General features: G+C 30.8%; 1 protein-coding gene across 2 annotated transcripts in view; it reads right to left on the bottom strand.

Moving 5' to 3' along the window:
• Nucleotides 1-6,452: 6,452 nt before the first annotated feature.
• LOC130446537 (protein c-ets-1-A-like) overlaps nt 6,453-25,845 on the bottom strand; it is a 242,736-nt gene continuing 223,343 nt past the window's right edge. For both annotated transcript variants that reach the window (XM_056782853.1, XM_056782854.1), the window contains 5 exons: nt 20,643-20,786; nt 18,406-18,663; nt 18,033-18,317; nt 15,126-15,402; nt 6,453-14,368 (listed from right to left, as the gene is read on the bottom strand). In XM_056782853.1, coding sequence (XP_056638831.1) covers nt 14,305-14,368; nt 15,126-15,402; nt 18,033-18,317; nt 18,406-18,663; nt 20,643-20,786 — 1,028 coding nt within the window. In that variant the 3' untranslated portion in view covers nt 6,453-14,304. The remainder of the gene's footprint in view (nt 14,369-15,125; nt 15,403-18,032; nt 18,318-18,405; nt 18,664-20,642; nt 20,787-25,845) is intronic.

Raw genomic sequence — 25,845 nt, 5'->3', positions numbered from 1 at the left:
AACCGAGGCGTAGGTAGCGTGGTCTAATCTGGAGGTGGGTTAATACGTATTATCGAGGCTCTTTATTTTTTGCTATGAAGATCGCGTTCGTTGAAGGTAGTTACCATTTGGTAGACACGAATTATTCTAAACGAATGAGTATGAATTTGATCATTTATGATAAAGTATGGAGGGCCTCCAGAGACGAGAATCCGCCTCTGCCACTGCTAAGCACTCCGCTACCTGATGTGATCTAATCATAAGCGTGTTCAAATTTATATATTATTTCCTTTTCCATCATAAGAATCTTTAGAATTGAAACTTAAATATCATCACTAACTTTCTTTCGAACGGTTTTTAAAATATGGTGGATACCCGTATGTTATTTAGAAAAATTATCGGTCAACTATCATTAGTTTTTTATTTTATCAATTTTAGACTGAGAAACTGATGTTATTCAAATCAAATTTACGTAATATTTATCATAGAATATATAAAAAAACAAAATATTCAGTTTTGAACAGAAAGAAAAGTTATTTTAAATGTGTAAAAATTCCGATAATAAATAATAAAATGCCTGACTGACTGAATTTGTTCTAAGTAGAAACATAAAAATAACTAAATTTTGTAATAACTTTGACAATTTTTTTATAAATGAAACTAATTTGTAGACTGGTATAATCAATTTTATTTATTTTTATGTAGTAGACTGGTTTTAATAGTTTTCTTTTTATATTTAACGATATTATAATAAATTGAAAGACTAAGACCATCTTTGATTATTAGCTCTAAATAAAAATTTAACAAATATCATCAGTTAGTTTCAGTTGATACATTCACACCATATTCCCAACTCGTGAATAAATCAGATCTAATTATGAAAATTCAAGTATACTCCTGTCCTGTAGAGCTTCCTTAAGGGTGCACCTGGACCATTTTTGGAATCGCTGTTGTAGACTAATAAATTTTTATGAATGTGTAAATTATCAGGTTGAAGGGTGGTATAATCGTTTAAAATTTCGAGAATTCTACAAAAGAAAGGAAAGTTGTAATAGTTAAATAAAAGTTTTGGTGCCTGGCACGTGATAACTTTTCGACTATAATTGTATATGACCAAACTATTAATTAAGAAATTGGAGTTTTTATTTCCATTTCTATGTATAAGAAACCTTAGAGATATATATATAACATAAATTAATATATAACGAATACCTTCGCATGTAAAAAATGGACAATTCAATTATTATCATTGAAGAAAGGTCCGATAATACCAAGGCAGATCTTCCTCCGAGCAGTCCAACATAATCACACTTAAGGCAGTTTTTGCATCACCTAATCGACAAGCAGACGTCGAACACCGATCCGTCTGCAGACGCCCATAGCAAGGCTGTGGAAATAGCTAAAGTACAAATCAGCTAAGAGCTAAGTCATACCTGAAAAAGGCCGCAATAATTTCCTTCTCTCTTAGGCCCATCCCATTTATGTGACAGTGGCGTTTTTTTACGATTGTTCGGTATTTTTAATATAGAAATGCAAGTGCTAAATAGTCTGGCAACGCTGCACGTCTGCCGCATGGTTCAAATCAGAATTCGAAGGGAAGTCGTTGCGTAACCATGGATCTCTTACCATTGCGAGTCCCTCTTCGATGTTGCCAAGCCTTTACTTAGGAAGGAAAGTACGGTAATATTATAAATAATTTGAGCTTATGGTCAGATGCATAACCGACCGAACATCGGACATTCAGCATTTAGTATTATTCGTTGTTCAGTAGATAGTGTGATTTATTGTGTTCGGTGTTATTTTTAGTCTGTGCCATAGTTTATTCTACAGATAGCGCTGTTTTTGAACATTAGGTGCAAAAACGTTTTAAATAATATCCGCAAAAAAAGTTGGAACGCAAGGTCTTATTATACGCAGCCAAGGACGAGAAATCATAAGCAATATTATTAATTTCATGAAAAAAGAGGCAGATGAAGGAGTTACTATTCCTTTGAAAAATTACAGGTATGTAGCAAGATTTAATTCGAGAAGTAGGTTGAAGAAATGCGGAGTTTACACATTTTTATACATATTTACACATATTATAAAGTCATGTACCTACTTAGTTTAAGGTTTGCCGTTGCTACTATTCAATTTAAAAGAGCAAACGTGCAATGCTAAATTATGATGAAATTACAGGTGTTTTGCAGAAAATTAATGACCGGCAAATCTTAACAGAAGCAATAAGTGTAAGCAGCTTGAATCAGCTCCTTAAAAAATTTGGTTTCAGGTAATAATTTTGATTTTAAGTTGTCCATTATTACGATAATTACGATAATTAAAACCTTGATGTCTATCGCAGAGATTTTTTTTTGTAGATGGCAGAAAATGCCAGACCGAAGAAAAATTTTGTGTGAATCACACGACATTCGCCTGAAACGAATAAATTACCTAAAGAAGCTGATAGAATACCGTAACGAAGGCCGCAATATATGTTATATTGATGAAACTTACATACACAGCAGCAAATAAATTTCGCTTCCCCATAAAGTATAAACTAAACGAACTGTTACAACAACATGGGCACCGTGTACTACGTTTACCTCCTTATCATTCAGAACTAAACCCGATCGAAAAAATCTGGTCATTAGTAAAAAATTGGGTAGCTGCGCACAAGACAACATTTAAACTGTCCGATACGGAGGCACTCGCTAGGCAAAAATTTGAGGAGGTATCGGAACAAGAGTGATATAATATTTGCCAACATGTTAAAAATATGAGAATGACCTTATACAAAAAGAGCACATCTTAGACCACACTCTAGATCACTTAATATTTACAGTAAATATGGGTTCATCGGAAGAAAGTAAAGACAAAAACAGCGAGGATACTGATAGTTCATTAGACGATGTTCGTCTCTAGTTTCTGATAGCGAATAATGTTTTTTTTTAATTAACGACATAGATAAAATATTACACTCAACATGTGCAAAAACTGTGTTTATTATAAACATACCATGCACACCAAACCTCTATGCAATAAACAATTGCTATTTCTATAAGATACTGTGTATATATATATATATATATATATATATATATATATATATCTTATTATTATTTAATAATTTATATATGTATATATTGTTATGGTATGAATATATCCAAAATAAATTATTAAATAATAATAAGATATAAATAAAGCAATAAGTTCAGTTCTGTTATTCGGTTACTTAGAGCAGTTTATCACAATAAAATAAATAACATTCTTTATATGAAGTTTTGGCCACCACTATATTCTAAATTATTGTTTAATTTTGACAAATCCTGTATAATCAAAGAATTTAATCCATAAATTGACAGATAAAAACAGGAGCACCAACTTCAAAAATTTGTGTGACATACCAACATAAATTTTAAGGTTATAAATGATAAAATATAAAAATTTTGACAACTGCAATGATAAAATTAATAACATAGGAATGAAATAAATACAACAAAGAAATTATAGTCACAAAGTCACAATAATTTAAAAATTTAGAAATGACAATTTAGTAACTAACTTTTAAAATAAATATCATTGGTTAAAAAAAAAGAAGACAACGGGGGAAATTTTTGGCAAGAAAAAAAAAGAGTAAAATAATTTGAATTGAAATTTAAAAAATTAAAATCTTGATAAAATATTCAAAGGATTGATAATTAATAATTGTATAAGTGTATTAATAAGAAATTAGTGAAAACAATTAAATAAAGTGAAATAAGTGAGAATACTCACAAAGGGACAATTTCCAAGATAAAGAAGTTGTGAAAAGGAAAAGAACAGGAGTGGAACTACAGCGGAGTATCTGTTTATTCTGCAAGGCCGTAACAATTTCCAATTAAAAAAAAAATTAAAAATACAACATAACAAACACTTAAGGTACTGTTCTATTAAGTTTAAGTATTTCTTTTAGTATATAATATTTGAGTTCACATTTCCACATAATTTAGTTTTATGAGTGTAATTACGAGTATGAATGAATGAATGAATATTTGTAAAATAAAATAATTGTAATAGCTAGTTAAGAAATTGTATATTTTATAATATATTTTATATTATTCATTATAAAGAACAGACCCGGTCTTAAAACTATTATCATCTGACCTTATAACCATAACAATTTATCGCAATAAAATTTTTTAATTTGATTTGACCTCACAATATAATACCCTGAGAATAAAAAAAAATAATAATAACATAATAAAATAAAGAAATTCAAATAATTATTAATGGCGCCCAAATTAAAATCTGATTTTATTTAAAAAAAAAATTTATAAAAATAAACATTACACATTATCATATCATAACAATATATATATATATATATATATATATATATATATATATATATATATATATATATATATATATATATATATATATAATTAACTAAGTAATATCCTACTGTAATATATGTTTAAATCCTTAAAATATATTTTTTTTTTGTATTTTTTAATCTAATAAATGTTTTGTTGCGAACTGCATTAATTTTTATTTGAATAAGAACCTACGCCACTGGTATATTAGTCTGAAGCGACAGAGAGGGAATATTTTAGAGTGAGGCAGACGATAACTAGTTGATGACGCCTGTGGTATTTTCTTAGTTGATTCGTACTTTACCGAGGCACGTCTTTCTCGAGGACTACAACCTACAGAAGTTCAAGGCATCTCCACATGGCGAGCACCACTCAAACTACTCGAGTATAATAGAGTTTACCCCCTTGTTTTTGCTTGTCACATATAAAAACATGGTATAGCAAAATCAATTCTTTTTTTATATTGATATTTTAATATTTTATAAAATCGTGTCATCTACAGCTGTGGAAATGGAAATAAATTAGTATTGACTGAAGATTATCAGCAAGTTTTTAAGGAAAAATAGGACTGTCATGGAGAAGAGCAAATGCTGAAATGAAACAAATATATAACGAGTGGGAATAACAAAGTGAAGAGAAAAAATGAATAGAGAGGTACAGTAAAAGGAGTAGAGGAAGAAGAACTAAACTGAGCTTAAAGAGTTTGAAATACAGTTGAACATTGTAAATCCGGATTTCTGAAACGCGGAATATCTAAAATCCGGACTGACTAGCTTCTGTATTCGACCCAAGATGGCGGGACCATATTTTATTTATTGTTTCTTTATTATTACTTCTATTAAGGTTATTTTCACTGCTGTTTATCAGTATAAAGTATTATAAGTATTCAATATTATTATTATTATTATTTTATAAATGTGTTTTTTGCAATATTAAACAAGATTCTAATACATTTTATACCTACCTCTCCCTCTGTTTAAATTATTACAAAATGCGATATGATTTCTCTTTAGAGCGATAGGTGGCGTCCATAAATGCATTTAAATGTCTATTTCTATATGATCTAAAATACAGTAAAATTTAAAATCCCGACAGATTTCTTCGTATTGTAAATTTTACTTTCTCTACTCGACACTAGATGGCAAAACCATAGTTTATTTATTGTTTCTTTATTACTTTTATTAATGTTATTTCAACTGTTGTCTACAAATCATTCAATATTTTCATCATTATTGCTTTATAAATGTGTTTTTGTTCAGTATTTAACGCGATTTTATTACATTTTATAGATACCTCTTCCTCTGTTTATATTATCACGCAATGCGATATGATTTCTCGTTAGAGTGATATATGACGACACCATAAATGCATGCAAATGTACGTATGTTTTAAAATTCCTTCATATTATAATTTTTAGTTTCTCTATTCGCCACTAGATGGCCAAACCATATTCCATTTATTGTTTTTTTATTATTGTATGATCTTAAATACATAAAAATCTAAAATCAATACTAATTCCTTCGTATTGTGATTTTTAGTTTTTTCTATTTGACGCTAGATGGCGAATCCATATTTTATTTATTGTTTCTTTATTATTACTTTTATTAATTTTAGTTCAACTGTTGATTATAAAGCATTCAAAATTTTTATTATTATCATTTCATAAATGTGTTTTTGTGCGGTATTTTACGCGATTTTATGCATACCCCTGTTTATATTATTACGCAATGCGATATGATTTCTCGTTAGAGCGATAGATGGCACTCAAATGTATGTATGATCTAAAATACGGAAAAAGCGATTCGGGATTTATGATGTTGTACGTATGCATTTTGTAATTTTATTTTTAAATTAACATTCAAGATGAGTAATTTGTTTTAATAAATTTAATGCTTAAAAGAACGTCACAAATTTGAACTTGTTTGTAGCCTCGCTTGAAGCCCCTAACAAAAGAGACCTCAGCGATAAAACAGGTGCCAGATTTTTTTATAATTTAAGATGTTATCTAAATCACAATTTATGTATATCAGTCTTTGATCTATTATGCCTTACTTATTCATTACTGTAATATAATATAATTGTTACAACTGTATAAATCACAGGACAATAAGAATGGGTTGTTCAATAATACTAAAACAATTTTAATTTAAACCAATATATTTTTTATTGAAACATTTCATTTAGTACATTAATTATAGGTATGATAAACACATAAAATACAGGAAGACCCCCTATAACGAGGCCAGTAACTGTATCCAAAAAAAAATGATTGTGTCAAATTTAAAAATAACTTAAACCTTACATATACTTGCAAAAAATATCTGTTCGAAAGTGGAACTTCGCAACGAATAATTCCAATTTGAAAAAAAAATATGTAATAAATTAACAAATAAGCCAGTAGCGATTGATTTGATTCCAATTTTAAAGAGAGTCTGTAGTTAACAAAAATATATTATTGGCTATTATATTATTTTCGAAAATATTTTTTTTATGAAAAAATTATCAAATACAAAATTCATTTGTCATCTAACGTGCGTATTACAAAATAAAAGATGAAACGAAATTGGAGTAACATAACACGATCCCTTAAAGACGTTGCGTCGAGTTAAGACCATATTCATTTAAACAACTTTATCAAAAATATAAACGGAGAACAAAGTTTAATGAAAATATTGCAGATTGACAAATTTTAACAAAATTCGCTAGCCTCAAAATAGATATTATTCAAACAATACGCTTATCAAAATGTTTAACAACAATTATTTTGTTTTGCTATTTTTCAACCTTTTCACCGGTACTAAAGAAAGGATTGCACAACGTTTGTATTTAATAATCAATACCAAATTCTAAACATGTGCCAAATTTACGAAATGTTTATCCGCACATCACAAAAACTATTAGTTGCATTTTTATAATTAAAAATCGGTTCAGTAATTTTTGAGATAGAGAATTAATAGTGCACAAGAAAAACTTGGTGTAGTTGGCTTGACCGTGTATTGTTAAGTAGGCATAAATTTATTTAATTAATGAAAAAATAGAATTAAAAATTAAACTGTTTATATAATTGTAAATAAATTAATCGATAATCAACTACAATGGCTAGAAATAAAGTAAAGAAATTTAATCAATAGAAGAATTGAAAAACGATAACATTCATTTTATAAATATGAATGTTTTTTGTGCTAATTTCGGAAAGTACTGGATCGATCATATGATAACCACTATAAGCTATATAATATCTCTCAACGAAAAAAACAGAGCCAGTTAGTCCCAAAAAACATTGACATCAAGAAGAATGGTTTCTAATTAAGATTTTATTCAGATTACTCAAAAAATTACCTCCATTTCTTCTTAGAAGTTGGTAGCTAAAGAATAAATAAATATTTAGCACAACAATTAAATATTTACATTATACACTACACCTGATATTGATACTTATAATGAGACATAATTTATGGCCAGACCATGAGGGGCTATAATTTGTCTACAGATTAAAACCGCTGCAATCTTAAGGTGTATAAACTATTTTATACACTTTAGAAAAAGAATTTCAGGAAAAATAAGTACCATACATCTCATTAATTGTAGAGCTATGCTTTCTTCTAGCGATTATCTTACTGATGAAGATTTGGAAGAGATTTTGAGCAGATACTAACACTCGGGATCACGTAGAGGAAATAGAAACCGTTCAGTTTATATTTAGCCACGTCCACGCGACCTATAATAACAAGATATTGAAATATATAGTGATCACGGATCAGCTAGTGAATTAGATTGTTCGTCCAATGAAAAGGAATGAAATTCACACAAGAACCCCAATAGCGCAAACGGTACGAAAAAGCATCCGAAATCTCCAAAATCAAGTCTCACAACATAATCAGATTTCTACCAGGACTAAAAAGACCTGCACCGGTGAACTTATCTTTAACACTTTTAGAAGCTTGGAGACTAGTTTTTATGGATAATATGTTTTAATTTCTATTTGTAAATAATCTTTGTCAACATCATCATCATAGTAAAACTCTTTATAATTCGGCTTATGTTTTTCTTTACTAGGAAATAAAGAAGGCCTCGCCGATGTCTATGTGTGGCCTAGCACTTCCACTTAGCATCAAGTTTTCAACTTACAATTGAAAAGAACGTCGGCATATGGGAATTTTCGTGTTTTCTTTTCGAAAGACATGACAATTACTCGTTACAACTTAATAAAACAATTAGGAATATTACTATTCACACCCAACATGAAGTGAAGAATTTACTCTCAAGAACTATCTAAGAGGAAGTGATTAGCAATTTTTTCGGTAAAATAATTTTTGTGCTTGCAATGTACCAGAAAAATTAGACCCAGTTGTAAATCATTTATCTTTTAAGACCGGAAGAGATTGTAATATTGAAAAGACAAAGAAAATATTTACAATTCGTGATTTCCAATAATATTTTCCTACGAAAACGCGATTTTCCAAAAAAAACAAAGTTTCTTGTCGCGATTTTTATTTAATCTACAAAAATACCAATAAAATATGTAGGAACATTCGTAACAGTCTCCTTTTTCTTTTCAAGGTTTCCAAAATGAACCTTTTACAAGAATATATGAATTAATGTGACAGGAATCAAAAAATGGCGACAAGTTACACTCTTTTTGGAACATCTCACCTACTACAGTTATTAAAAGAAATTAATAACCATGGATACTGAACACACAGTTTACACTACAATTACACTGTCGGAGGCGCGTTCGACAACTAAGTTATCTTCAGAGACTTGAAGGTAAACCAAAACTAATAACGACTTAAATGTTTTATACCGAATTTTCCCGCTGTAATTAATTTCCGCGATAGAAGGTTTATTTGTGGGAAAATTCAGTATAAAACATGTAAGTGAAGTTATTAGATTTTGGTATATCTTCAAGTCTCTGAAGGTGATGACTTGGTTGTCGAACGCGCGTTAGACAGTGTAATTGAAGACATGAGTTGATAAAGGTGCTATGTCCACTTTTTTCAAATAATTAGGTTTTGGTTTATTTGGTTCTCTAATAACCCAATGCAGCCCCTGAATAAACCTAGATTGTCAGATTTTCAATAATATGTGATATTTTTATTGATAAAGGTGCTATGTCAGTCATGCATTCGCCATATATTAGTAGATAAAGGTGCTATGTCCAATTTGGTGACATAGCACCTTTATCCACTAAACTATTGGAAAGTTCTGTTCACATGTTCGGGTGCTATGTGATATTTTAAGGTTATGTTTATAATATTTATACTGTTTCTGTGACCAAATACGGGATTTCTAAAGAAGGAATAGGTTTTAAAACTACATAATAATAGTTCATCATGAGTTCCAGAACTAAGAGAATGTTGGAATTGATAACAGATAAGAATTTATGTCTTCCTAGTTAAGGTGTTTTAGTTTACTATTATTATTTTTGCTCTCCCCATTTACCATTAAATTTATTCTAAAAAGGTAAATTTGGAATATTTTTAATATTATTCGTTTTTCGGTACTTTTCAGAGGATAAAAGTTATTCGAACTCCTGTCCAAGTACAGAGAAAATTGTTGAAGAAAACAATATAATGCAAGACATCGCCCAACAAAAGTCTCTGCAAAATGTGAATAGTGTTGGGCAACCAAGCACTAGCGGACTTCAAAAGCAGTGCAGCTCTGAAACAGGTAAGCATAAAATAACATTTTTCTAATTTTGACATATAATGTGACACTTTTTAAAACTGATTGACGTTATGAAAGGTCTTACTTTGTGTAACTAGTTACACAAAGTAAAATATTATGTAACTGGTTACGAAAAATGGAATATTATGTAACGTCAAACTGACATGAAGTGACAACTGTCAACAGACTTGATTTCTGTTTTCACAATTTTTATCAATAATATTCTATATTTACTATTACTTATTCAAAATTAGAAAAAAATTTTGTATGTAATACGTTAAGAAATGCAATTTTGTGTAACTTGTGAGATGTTTGCGGAACTCACACAAAAATCTCACGCGTTACACAAAATTAGGCATTTCGTAACTGATTACATAAATAGCTATTGGAAGCTCCCTACTAAATATATGCAATTTTTTCCAGAGTCTATAGAAAATTGTGATGAAGAGAGCGTCACATCAGGCAGCGAATATTTACCTTCCAGTGATGGAGGATATTCTGACTCATTTATTTTCCCCAATAGGCACAAACATGAAAATGTTCATAGAATTAAACGTGAAGTGTTTTTTTATGACAAGGAAAATGAGAAAGAGCCCGAAAACCTAGACAAAAAAACCATTGGAAATTCAAAAAACGTTGCAAGCTTAGGATTACTTGACGAAGATATTCTGGAAGTTGAAGATGATGGAGGAACACAAGACGAAATGCATAACAATAGACAAAAATTTCATGTTACTGCTGATGGGATAAGAAACAGTGCGACGGTTAAACCAGATTTCAAAGTAGCTACAAAGAGAGCACGGAATCCCGAGAAATGGAAAAGAAACAAAGCTGCAAAGTTAAGACAACAAGGTGAAGCATATGTATCTCAAAAAACTGGTAAAGTCGTGGAAAAAAAAGTAATAAAAGACGGAATACTATGTAAAGAAAGTTGTCGCCTGAAGTGTAGTGAGAGATTTAGCATTCAAAGCAGAGAAAAAATTTTGGAAAAATTTTATAAACTGGATATTAATTCCAAAAATGTCTTGATTTTCAAAAGTATCAAAATGTACGAAGTTAATCGTCATCGGTCTCGTAAAAATTTGAAAACCAAATCTTACTCTTTTAAATATACAGTAACATGTGACAAAGAAACTGTACTGGTGTGCAAAAGTGCCTTCTGCTCTCTGTACAGAATTGGAAGGAAAAAAGTGTTTCGGGCTCAACAAGAGCTAAAAGCTGGTCAGGTAGCCCCCTCGCCGCATAAGCAGGGTCATCACACAAATCCTAAAAAGATTCCTGAAGATGTAATTACCTGTATTGAAAACCACATCAAGCAGTTTCCTTCTGAAGAATCGCATTATTCTAGGAACAAAAATCAATATAAAAAATACATTCCTCCTTTACTTAATATTAATAAACTCCACCAACTTTATATAGAGCAATGCGAAGAGAGAAAACTCGAAAATAAATATATGGTTAAGGCCTCCTTCTATCGGCATATTTTCGAAACAAAGTTTAATTTGTCTTTTGGTGCCCCGAAAAGCGATACTTGCAGTATATGCGATGCTGGGGAAAATACCTCAGAGCACACCGAAAATTTCCAATTTGCCTTCGCCTTGCAGAAAGTTGACCGAGAAGTTATAGTTGTTGATAAAGAAAAATGTTACATTACAATGGACCTCCAACAAACAATGCCACCACCAAAGTTATCAACGTCTAAATCATTTTATTTGAGGCAAATGTGGCTGTACAACTTTGGCATCCACTGTATAACTAGTTCAGGACACAAATCCTATTTTTTCACATGGACTGAAGACATCGCCACTAGAGGCAGCAATGAAATTGCAAGTTGTTTACTTCGATTTTGCAAGTTACTTTACAAGAAGAAAATGCATAGATAGAGCATTTGATAATTTGGTCAGATCAATGTGGGGGACAAAACAAAAACTTTTCTGTTATAAGCCTCTACCAATACTTGTTATTGAATAATGGCTTCAAAATTATCGATCACAAATTTCCTGAGGTTGGCCACAGCTACCTAGATTCAGATAGAGACTTTGGACGAATTGAGAAAGTTCTTCGGAAACACCAAAATATTTATATACCAGACCAATATCGGGAAATAATAAAATCTGCCAGTACCAGTTTGTGTTTCAATATGGAACATTTTTTCTATGATTTTGAAACACTTCCAGCCAAACTCCATTTATACAAAAAAGTGACCAATACGCTTAATCAAAAAATATACTTCCGCGATAAGGTCAAATGGATTAGAGTGAATGAATTTGGCAAATACTCTTACGAAACTAATTTAGACCCATTCGGTCCATTTATGGAAGTCGATTTGCAGAAAAAAAGGAAACCGTAGTACAAGCTGAAAAAGTGGTTTTACAGAAGTTATCTAAATGCGGTGGTCTCACTAGTGAAAAGATATCGAATCTGCAAGATCAACTGAAATTCATCCCAACAGATTACAGATGGTACTTTGATATTGTTTTGGAAGAAACTAAAAAAAAAACCCTAAGAAAAATCGGAAGACCTATTAGGCTTTAAGTTTCTTTGTGTCAACTTGTGTTTTGTTTAGTTTCATAAGAAATAAAAATTTATTTCAATATAGTGATTTTCAAAGTTATTTCAAATCAAAAGCAACATAGTTCCTCTATCCACTAAAATAAATAGTATAACTCGCTTTAGATGTTAATTGATAAAAGTGCTATGTCCATCAAAATCAAAATAACTATAAATCATTAAAGTTTATTTGATTATAAAATAACAAGCTAAGTAGTACAAACAAATACCGACCTTATGAGATACTGTTTGTATTGATTGTAAAATTTTGATTTTGTAAAAAAGTTCCGAGTTGAAACGCGTTTTCCTCATTTACTCAAAACTTTAAAAAGTGGACATAGCACCTTTATCAACTCATGTCTTCAATTGTGAGTGTTGGTGTAGTGGTGGTGTAAATAGTGTTTTCAGTATGAATATCACCAAGAGTTACAAATCCTCCAACTTAATAAACATAGATGATATAACTGAAACTTTCAAATTTAAGAAATATTTTGTTTATAGCATATTTAGAAATTAGGAAATACGATTTTGTCAGTAGCAGTCACCTTTACTACTTATCGTTGATCACTTCAATTCCCAAAAACGGGGATGAAAATCGCACTTTTATCTCTTTAAATGAATAAAAGATATTTTATTGGTATAGAATTCTAATATTATAATAAATTTGACTATTTTTGTACAAGAAAATGAAAAATAGGTTTCCTTTTTTTGTACCACTCAGAAACCCATTAAATCATTTCATTTTTTCTTTTTTGATACTTAAAAAACTAGTGTAATTTAACTAAGATATTCCATAAATTTTTTTCGTTTATTCGAATAAATATCTATTCGCAGGCGTAGCTTCTATAATTGTCAATAATTTTTTTTAAAAAAAGGAAATTCATTAAATTTCTGAACTGCCAACATATATTTTTCACAAAAAATTATCATCTTCACAATATAAACTTTGATTCAATAGACTTATCACAATAGTAATAATATTTACAAGGTGTTTCATCTTCTCGATATTTTCGAAAAGAAAAAACACCTAACAAGGTGACACTATACATTATTTCAACGAAAAAAAAAATTAAGTTTAATTTATTATCATAGAAATCACACATTTGTTGATTGATATCATTGAATTTGTGCATGTAGGGGAGGAGAATTATTCGGGACATTATTGACCATAATATACCGATAACGATGTTTCTAACAAAAGATTAATTAACTTGAAGTAATTATGGCCAATTGGAAAATTATCTATTTTCATAATAACAATATATGTTGTCAATTTTTTTATCACACTTACTTCTACTATTAAAAAAATATTTTTCTTTCTGTGTATAATATAAAAAGATTTGTATAAAAATTTGAAAATAAGAATTTTAGAATTAGTTGCTTGCAAAACACCCGATCAACCACATTATTTCACACAAGCTGATCCAAAAAAGAAATAGGATACGTTGTTTTTAAAATCCTTTAAAAAAAATATGTTTCGCAAGCATTTGGAGTATCCTGAAAACAATGGCACGGATTAAAAAATATATTTATATATATAATATATCGACATATAATTGACATTTTGCACGTATTTGTTCGTAAAGGAATTTTTTTTGTGGCGTCCCCTAAATGGCTCTAATAAAACGTATTTTCTTAGAAAAAAAAATACTCATATTTGGAACATTGTAAATAACGTAATTGTCGTATCTAAATACAATACGGAAGGCATTAACGTTCATTTGATTAATGCTGTTTTCGACTTTTGAATGCAATTCTTAGATTATGTAAGGATTCAGTCGTCTTCTTTTTTTTCGGGTTTGAGATCCACCATAGCGTGCAGCTCTTCGGGAGTGTACCTGCAAAAAGTATTTCATTGTAGAGAAAATATATTTTAACGAAAAAAATAATAATTAAAACCTCTTTAGAAACGAGACTGTGGACGATGTCAATGTCACTGTTCATAACAGATCAAAATAAAATTAAGTGAAAATATGGGCATCTCGATGACACGAAGCGCGTTCGGAGCATGGAGAAAGAAGAAACTGCAGACCACGTAATCTGCCAGTACCTACCCAGAACTCAAACGAACGCGCTTCAAAAACTTTATAATTTGCATAGGGGTACAAAACAAAACACCTGATCGGTTTTTTTACCGACATTGGCCTTTGGTAATCCTACTATGAACTAAAATGTGATAATTCTGAGATATGTTTAAAAATCGATAAGCTAATTGAAACGCGAGTCCAGTACAAATTGGAATTTCTGAAACTGTTGATGAATCAGACGCGCGTTTCGATAACCCAATTATCGTCTTCAGAGACTGAAGGTAAACTCAGTCAGTCAGTATTCGGTATAAAAGAAATGTTGGTAAAAGCCGTCCACTGCTAGCCAAAAGTGAACAAAAAGTCACAGCTAGTATTAAATTTATAAAACAACAACGTTTCTATGTTTAAGAACCCAACAAGAATGTTATACCAACGAAACAAAAAAAAACGATGATTGAATTTATCAAATTGTTCATATTCGCAAATATCAAACGAAAATTATTCCCGTCAAATAATGATATTTGAGAGGCATAATCGTTGTGTGAATTATTTTTAAAAAAATTCTTACCCTAACAACGTCTGAAGATCACACACGAATCGATAAACGTAACGTTTACCGGCAGTCTTGTGTATGATGTTCTTATCATAATAATAACGTAAACCACGCGACAATTTCTCGTAATTCATTTTCGGTTTGTTTTTCCGAATACCCCATCGCCTAGCGACCTCATCGGGATCGGTAAGTTTGAATTCCCATCCGTCGCCCGTCCAAGAGATGAACGCCTGACAAGACTTATCGGTAAGAAGTTCTAAGAGGAATTGCCATAACTGAATCGGTCCGGACCCTGGAAGGAAACAAAATATAAATAAACAAACTAATAATAGTAAAATAATAATAAGTAGTAAAGAGTAGTAGTTTTTTTGTTTCTAAATAGGCTTCAGTTTCAATTGCTTCTTCATTTGACTGAATATCTTGCGGACGAGTATTTTTTTTTTAAATCAACGAACAGCCAGTGTCACTGGTGGCCAGATATGGACTATACGGTGGATGACAAACAGAATTCCTTCGATTTAATCATCGTTGTCACCGATTTGTAAACAAGTGCATTGTCTTGGTGAAACAGTGTTTTTTTCTTCGACATATGAGGCCGTTTTTACTCGATTTTTGCATTTAAACAATCCAACAAGTATTCGCTCACCCTTTTGGAAATAGTCCATGAACAATATTCTATGCGCATTCTAATATACTGAAAACATTTAAATGTTGTGCCTTTGAACCCTTCGAACGTGGTTTACCGAGTTCAGTCCATTCAGATGATGATCGTTTTGATTTCGGAGTGAAGTGATGGATCCATGTTTCATCCGTTGTCATATATCGACAATTTATTACGTGTAAACATGACCAAACACTGCTCTAAATCATCAACACGTTTTTGTTTTTGATCTATTGTGAATAAGCACGTCACCCACTTTGAAAAAAGCTTTCTCGTGGTCAAATGTTCTTGTATAATTGTAAACACACTGCCTTCTGATATCTTTGCGGTCTCATGTCACGCAATTTTAATTTACGATTGGATATAACCAATTTGTGGACTTTTTGATGTTTTCTGGAATAACCACCTCAATTGCGAGGACCAGAACGTTCACCATCATCGGTGCCTGTACGACCACCAATAACAAACGGTTCTTTTCGATAGAGCAGTCTTTTAAAGCCATTGCTGAGGTTGTACAGTATTTTTTTATCAAAAAGCAATGATAAATTAACACAGAGTGTTTGGAAAATAACAAAAGTAGCTTCACTGAAATGACAGTCACTTTTTTCTGATTAATCGAAATGTCATGAAATTTTACTTGAAATTTGGTACTTCATAAACGTCATATAGATTTAACGATGACAGGGTCATCTGTGGGTCAGTCACACGATATATTGAATGATGTGATAATTCAAAATTGATAGTATTTCTCGCACATAGTAGTCATCTAATGTACAATATTGTAGTTTCATTAGTGCGTTGTTTTATTTAAAACTGTACATGTAGTTGGCTCTGGTTTTCCCCCCTTAGTTACGGTTGAACAATATTTAGAATAGTTACGTTAAAATCTCTCTTTTTTTTCAACCATTCCACCGAACATTTACATATTTTATACTTGAGACTCCTGTCGACCATGGGAATAATGTAAATCATTAAACATCGAAAAAATTATAAAGATAAAAAACGTTTAAACAATAGCGCAGACGGAATCTTTATATTTATAATATAAAGTCTTTGTTTTGCTCGACGACCTTGAAAGAATTTATTAACAGTAACCGTCTGGTAGACGCTCTTAATAATAGCCCCTACTGAATTACTTAGTAATACTCGTACCGTGGGTAATGGAGCTTGTTTGAACTGATTGTTTTGCGACAAATTACTATGGAAATTTTTAAGTAATTGTACGTGGATGACAGATCTCGATAATATTAAAAACATGCATTTCATCTATAAAAAAAACCGTTTGTAAAACAGAAATTCCCATCTCTATAACACAGAATTTGGTATTCTTCAAACTAGCAAAAAAAATTCATTTTCTATTTTTTTTATATATTTCAATTAATCCCTAGCAAAATTATCGTGTAGTGCATGGATATTTGATTGAGGGTCATGACATTATGTCTCTTTATCTTTCGTTTAATTTTTTTATTCCATTCATCTCAACAACTTCTTCTACATCATCAATACATGTTTTTCTTCTACTTTGGAATCGAACAGTTTCTTTTTTCTATTCTGTTTATTTGGTATCTTTTCTTGATATTATAATATTCTTAGCTTTATTTGTATTTAATTTCATATTCATTTTCGTATTTAATATTATCAAATTATATCGTAGATTTCGTTAACAATACCAAATCACCAACAAATATCAATTCCGTCATACATGTTGTCTTCATCCTCCAAGTCTCTATATGGAATTTTTTAAATAAATCTATTTCTATTGAGAAAATTAGTGATAATTCCCTCGATTCCCTTCTTTAAGGTTAAGTAAGTTTAAGTAAGGATTTTTGAAGTAAATGAAAAATTAACCACTATGAAAGATTTTGACCTTATCCTTCACGAAGGTACATATTTTAGTCCAAAATACTTTCTAAGCCATTTCGAATCTTTAATTTATATGAAAAAGTTTTTTCCAGTAAGAAGGAATAATCATTATTTCTCACAATCAACTTTGCAGATTTGGAAGATTATTACTTATAAGTTTTGTAATATATAAAAAGATTTTTACGAAAATTTCAAATCCATCCTGTTTGGATTAACGACAACCTACAGAGAATTACTTCATTGTTAATATATTAAAATTTATAAAGACCGAAAGTGTGTAGTCGAAATTTCAAATGTTTATTTTTAACAGAAGAAACTTAAAATCAAGACGTTTTAGAACAAAAAAAAAACATATCAAAAGATCTACGAAATAATAAATTTATCTTTTTAAGACTTACCAGTAAAACATGGTCCTCCAGTACCAGGATTACCAGGATATCCTGTAACCATACCGTTCTGGATCATCGGTTTGGTATCCTGCATGGCATTTAGTTGATCTCTCGTCATTCCCGCTGAGAGAAAAGCCGGATGCGAATGAGGATGATGTCCTAAAGATAGATCGTGGTTATGTCCCCATTGCTCGGGACCACTATTAGCACCACTGGGCACCGTTTGGAAGGGACTTGTATCGTATGGAGTTCCGTACGTATCTGGATAAGCGTCGTTAAATCTGGTTCCAGCACCTAATATTTAATTAATAATTGGGTTAACTATAATATTTTTTATCTTGTAATAGAAGAAATCAATTTTTTGTATAATAATATTACGTACCTCTTACGTAATTCTTAACATAACTGTGCGGATTATATTTTTGTTCTAATATATGATTGGCATAGAATTCTGGAGAATTATCTAAATATTGTTGCTGGTGGTTGTCCAACGCTTGATATTCGTGTTCTTCCGGGGAAAAATGAGGGGTTTGGAAAAGGTGCGATCCATCGTCGTTGCTTAACGATTGCAGGCTATTGTCTATTGTTCCGAAATTACCCCCCGACGAATCTGTACCGGGCGGACACGTTCCCTTATAACCTAACGTAAAATAATAAAAAAATTAAATAAGCCACACACGGTATTAGATAGAAAATGAAAAATAAACCATACCAAAATTGATATTCAACCTAAACTAACCACAGATAGACATACAATTAAGAACAAGAATATGTTTAAATGGGGTATTATATGCAAATGAAGGTCCTTAGTTCATACGCCATAATTAAAAATTCCTGAAATCGATACAATTCGGAATTGGTATTTCGAATGATAATGAATAACTGCCTCATTATAGCATCATTCATTGTTATAAAAAGATAATAGGTAGGTAAATGAAGAAATTCTGAAAATGGATAATTAGATTTTAATGATCGTACGGTAGTTTCCCTTGTATAGTTTTTAGAAATTACTATATAAAACCATTTTGCTTTGAAGACGAGTTATTGTACATTCTTAATGACTCGAGAGTGTTCGGAAACACGCATCGGGTAAAAACTTTTCGTCCAATAGGTACATTTGTTGCACACAGAAAAATTCACAGGTTTTTAAATGCGGAAAAGTCTTGCTGCACCGAAATAAAAAAGTTGAAGCAAGTTACAATTAACAGATGATACGATAAGTATCAGAAATCATTATAATAGAAAAGAACGAACTCTGTAGCTATATTAGAACCTGAGATATAGATCTTTGAATGTAGAAAAATTGCCAAAAACCTACAAAAATCCATAACTCCACATTGAATGTCCGCGCCTAGCGCATCTCCAACTCAACCGATTTAAGTGTTCAAAAACTCAAAAGAAAGAAGGTGTTTCAGCGAGTGTTCTTAAACCAAAACGAACTCTGTAGCTATATTAGAACCTGAGATATAGATCTTTGAATATAGAAAAATTGCCAAAAACCTACAAAAATCCATAACTCCACATTGAATGTCCGCGCCTAGCTCATCTCCAACTGAACCGATTTAAGTGTTCAAAAACTCAAAAGAAAGAAGGTGTTTCAGCGAGTGTTCTTAAACTAAAACGAACTCTGTAGCTATATTAGAACCTGAGATATAGATCTTTGAATGTAGAAAAATTGCCAAAAACCTACAAAAATCCATAACTCCACATTGAATGTCCGCGCCTAGCGCATCTCCAACTCAACCGATTTAAGTGTTCAAAAACTCAAAAGAAAGAAGGTGTTTCAGCGAGTGTTCTTAAACCAAAACGAACTCTGTAGCTATATTAGAACCTGAGATATAGATCTTTGAATGTAGAAAAATTGTCCAAAACCTACAAAAATCCATAACTCCACAATGAATGTCCGCGCCTAGCTCATCTCCAACTCAACCGATTTAAGTGTTTAAAAACTCAAAAGAAAGAAGGTGTTTCAGCGAGTGTTCTTAGACAAAAACGGAGCCTCTATCTTGAATAGAACCTGAGATATTGAGGATAGAACGTGTGTATGTGAAAAACTCCCATAAGTAATGTACAGGGGGAAATCGCATTTGAGTATAACTTGAGAATGATGAAAATTAGATGAAATCCGATGGTTGATGGCTGATCTGTGCATCAATACCTTTCATTGAAAAAAAATCATCAATTTTTTTATTATAATAGAATTTAATCTTCTTCATTTATATGATGTATCCATTTTCTACTTAGTTATTCTGAGAACTATTTTCAACAAAGTATAAAATATTTTTTGGGTGTAAACTAAAGGTACATCCACCATTTTATAACGTGTCTCTTTTGCAAACTACCTCTTATAATATCAAATAACATCGAACAGCTGAAGTAGTTCTTTAGAAATCATAATGAGGGAAGTTCAACCCATATCTACATACCCATCCCGGTGGGCATTTTTTATTTGAAATATGGCTATAAAAAATGCGATTCGTCAAATTTCATCCCGGCATTTATTGAGAAAAAAAGGGGATTTTAAGTTAGAAAAACTAGAAACGTAGTAGTTATATTTGGATTTGAAACAAAATTTATGAGACGTTGTAAAGTACCTAATAAATTATTAATTAAACTCACCATCTTTGAGATGATGATAACCTGGGCTCCTCTGTAATTGTTGGAGATAACTTGAAGGCGGGCCACCCGGTGGCGGAGATCCATCATCCCTTAAATCTTCTTGAGGAGGTGGACAAGCAGGACTCCTTAACTGGCCGTAAACTCCTGAAATGAAAAAAAACTTATACATCCGATTTTCAAAGTTTAACCAAGATTTTGTACATTTTTCAATACTTCAGTTCAATTCAGACGTATATTCAAGAACATTAATAAACTAGTAATATATTTTAGTTATACAATTGATAAATTTGTTCAAGTACTTTATTTGAAACAATATTATAAACAATACCTTGTAATTTTTTATTGCTTTATCAAATAACCAAATGACGCATAAGGAAAAGAAAACATTTACTAAAATTTGTTTTTTTAGTGTAAGTTCATCAAATTGGCGCAGGATACAAAATATACGAGCGCACGAACCAACGGAGGACTGAGTGGGGCGTGCCTCACAGCTTCCCAATTAGAGGATCAACGTAAAGAGGCGTATCTCGTACCGGCCAATCCCCATCCGGTACGTGCTTTACTTCTCTCTCGTGTTTGGTCATCTGGGAAATCAAATCAACCTTGTGTAAGATAAATCGCGGCGATATTGGAATGTATATCATCTAGACCATATACTTCATTGTTTTTAAACTCCCAGTATGAATCACTCATTAGGAGGATGTTTGATGTTTGATTCTCATTAGAGGTGGGTGAGTTTGGATGTTGGTTTTAGTCGAAAATAGTTTTGAAAAGTGTCTATTTCTAGAAATGACGATAGAGAAACTAAGTTTTTAGAAATTACTTTCGAACAAATACATCTTAGTTTGCTTTTATGTAGTTAATAATTACTGTGTGAAGGTGGAAGAATTTGATTATTTTATTTTTGAAATATGAATCCTACAACACGTAAAAAAAGCTTCACAACAAAATCTCCCGGATGAACAGGAAACCCAACAGCTGCAGCATGTTTTTGACAAAACGCAAATTTCTTAGTCTGTCGTAGACTATCCTATTAGTCATATTTATATAGGAAAAATGTTGATAAAACAAGGTATAGTCAAAATATTTGATATTTCCTATGATAATTACAATCGATTAAGTTTCATTCCATAGGTATTGTCTTTGGTAAAACGAAGTAACAATTTATCAAATAAAGAAACGTGTGTTAAATAATTATATGGTATTTTAAATTCATTGTTGATTATATTCCAATTATGAAAGACCTAGAATCGTTTTGGCACAAAATAAGTAATTATACAAAATCGAAAGGGATTTGTAAACGAAAAATTGTTTATTTTCTTTACATTAGACCTCCTTTTTCATGGCATTAATATGTTTTATAAGCCAGAAGTAGTATTTATAATGTCGTTGAGCAGACCTAGAGTTTTCGAATTTTTCAAAATCATACAGAAGCATTATATCAAGCTCAAACCTTCAAATAAGTGGAAAACCTTGAGTTACTAATAAAGAAAAAGCAGAAAGACTGGTAAAATAAGCAAAAGACAGAGTTGAAGAGTTTTCGTAAGAAAATTAGCGCGTCCATACCATACTTCACCGAATCGCGGGAATTAGCAAGAAGTGGTCAAAAATATCGAGAAAGACATAAAATACACAGAATAAAAAACGTTTGTTTTTATTTTTTATTCGAACAATATAGAAGAGCGCCCTCACAATGTAAAATATAAACAAAAAATAGATTCTGAAAGGCTCACTAGTTTAGTTGATTTTGATCCGAAATAAGATGAAAATTTACCATTCAGATGCAATCAAAAAGCATTAAATATTATTGGTATTTGAGGTGAGATAGGATATTTCAAGACTCAACACAAATTTAATATTGAAGATATATGCTACTTTCAATATTTTGATATTTCATATGTTGAGGTTTGGTGGAATATTTCGAGATTCAACACGTATACAAAATCAGCGATATATCGGCAAATAACTCGGAAACTAATGGACGAATTTTCACCCGATTTGAACCAATCGGAAGATTGAATCCAAAAGAAGATTTTGATATATCATATGTTGAGGTTGGGTGGAATATTTCGAGATTCAACACGTATACAAAATCAAAGACATATCGCCGAATAACTCGGAAACTAATGGACAGATTCCCACACGATTTAAACCAATCGGAAGATTGAATTGAAAGGAAGATTCTGATATTTCATATGTTGGGGTTTGGTGGAATATTTCGAGATTCAACCTTTATACGAAATCAAATATATATTGGCGAATAACTTGGAAACTAATGGACGGATTCCCACACGATTTAAACCAATCACCAAACTACCAACATAGAATAGAACAAATTGATTATTTGGAAGCTCAAACTAGAAATTTTAATGAAACAATTTCAATCTAAAAATCAGGTGTATTGAGATAATACGCTTATCAACAACAGTTTCCTGCCAAGTTTATTCAAAACTTCCAGTTTCCAACGAATCGCACTGTATAACCTCTAATTTTTACATACAATGGCATGTCTTTAGATATTATTGTTAACCCAGGACTAAACTGTATCTAACAGATTTACTTATATATAAAAAAATAGATCAATAATTGAAGGGTAAAAACGGATTCCGAAATGTCTAATTCACAAAACATAAATGCGATAAACAACTCAATTTATCTATTCTGGATGAATATTTTTTGTTCAAGGGGAAAATCCTTGCTCCTTCGCCACACTTAATCCTTCATTCGTCTTTAATAATAAAATTTTTCCTTCTTAAAAATATAGTGTACAACATTGAAATAATGGTTTCGATTCAACAGATTTGGCTCAGTTAGGCCAAAATAAATCGAAAATGAAAAATGAAATTCGTTTTCCAGATATCGATACTTAAAGTTATAATCAAAATATTCGTTAGTTCAAAATTCGCTTTATTGAAAAGATGGCGTTCCATACTTCGTCTCAAATGAATATTTTATCACTTCAAATTCAATATGAATCTTGTAATTCAATGAACAAAAGATTTTTTTTTATCTAATTTTTATATTATTTATCCTAATACTCCAAAATTATATTGAAAAAAACAGATTTTTATAACATTTTTCATAACTTTCATCACTCTGTGATGAATATAACTTAACATACGATAAATACATGAATAATTTGATGTTTTTCATAAAGAATTGTCGGTTGTTTTTCATTATTTATACAATAAAAAAATATTTAATGATTTGAAGATTTAATTAGTAATTTAATATAAAAATATTCTCTTTCGAGCAAAAAGTACGTTCTGAATGCTTTCAAAAGTTATTTATTTTCGTTTGTTTTATAATTGAAATGCCAGAGTAGTGTAGTATTTTACAATTATCCTGGAAAAATTCTCTATCAATTATTTTTGCATCATTTAACCTATTTTTAACGACAAAATCAACCGAATTAGAAAAATCCTTCCAGATCTACCCGCTTCGAATTTATCTGCCTCCAAACACACCCGTTCCTCACGGCCTGTGGCTTTTGGGCAGACCAGGGGCGATAAGAAAAAAAAATAATAATAAAATAAAACTAAAATAATCCTCACGCGAAAAAAAATTTTTTTAGACAATTTTGGCTGTAAAAAATTCACTATTTTAGAACTTTTTGCACTCAAAGTGCACCACGAGAAAGTTAGGTTAGGTTAGATTGATATACAAATATTGAATAAAAATAAATTTTTCCAACTTCAAGTATCGATATCTCGAAAAGGAGGCGATATATCGAAAAATTATTTTTCATTTTCGACTTAATTTGAGTTTTTCACAACTAATTCACATAGCTAAATAACAATACACCATATACATAATAACTCTTCATGCTCTGTATACCTATTTTTGGTAAAAATTTCACGTTGAAACGAAAACCTTCCGAGCCAGTGTTGAGAATTCGAAATTATAGTGAAATAGGATAAAAATCATTTACCTCTGAAATAGAACATGACTTCAAAGTCAGAAAATTTTAAAAGATTTCTCAAACTACCGTTCGATATCCGCACAGGAAAACAATCTCAAACTGAACTTACTAACATCGAAATGAAGTTTGCATCAGCGCTTAGTTTGTTTGGTCAGATAATATAGATATACTCATATTTTATAAAAGTGCAAGCCCGTATAAGTTAGATGGCCGGATATAATATTTATTTCATCAAAAAATTTCGACAGAATCGTACTTGGAAAGTAGAGAGACTCAATTTTTTACTATCTGAGTAATAGCTTTTGATATATTTGATTTCAAATCAGCAAATATGACCACTAATGATATTAAAGCCTTTGGTGTACACCGATATATTTATTATTAAATATTTATGTATACTTTTTGAGTAGTTATATATTTTTAGATCAAAAGGCGAGTCAAAATCCATACCTCAATGATAAATCCAACTACTATCTACGATTAGTGATATTAATTAACATTAAATCGACGTCAAAAACTTTTTTTCAAGTCATAGGATTCGTTTTCAGAAATATTTATTTATTACGGAGAAATTAGAATCCTGTAGAAAAGTACTACTAGCTTTCTAAATACTTTTTGTGTTTTTATCTTTGTCATAAAAAACCAAAATTCAAAATTTATTAAAATAAAACAGGGATGATAGTTTCGAATCGATTATCCACGTTTGAAATTCGTATATTTGCAAAAAAAATATGGAAACGACAAACCCAGTTCAACTAGAAAATCTTCTATGACCAAAAATTTGTTTTTGAACTATAGGAATTGGATTCAATTTGTTTTTTTTATAGGTCCGAACCTGCAGAGTTTATGTTATAATTTGGGAATGTTATATGATATAGAGAAAAAGGGGTAGGGCGATAAATATAAACATGTAAAACGTGGAATTAACAGGAAGGAATATTTGTAAATTCTGGGAGGGTGTTCGCCTGGTTAAGATCGTTCCTAGTGTTTTGATTGGCGGATGTCCGGTCCGTATAGGCAGAATGATCGCGTGGAATATTAACGAGGCATTTTCGACTATTTATTCATTACATAATTTCTAGGATGGTTATTTATTAGAAATTAATAAAATTAGTAAACAACTATGACTGAAATTTATTAGAAATTTGATATTATTTCGAATAATATATAAGTATTATTAATAAATAAAGGTGATAAAACATTTCAACTATCTTATATATTAAAAAAATTGATGATTTCCATTCCGAGTCCGTTCAGGCGTTCTACCCAACAGATTTGCTT

This window comes from Diorhabda sublineata, chromosome 7 (assembly GCF_026230105.1).
Source record: "Diorhabda sublineata isolate icDioSubl1.1 chromosome 7, icDioSubl1.1, whole genome shotgun sequence".
NCBI lineage: Eukaryota > Metazoa > Arthropoda > Insecta > Coleoptera > Chrysomelidae > Diorhabda > Diorhabda sublineata.
This window is presented reverse-complemented; position numbering and strand designations above follow the sequence as displayed.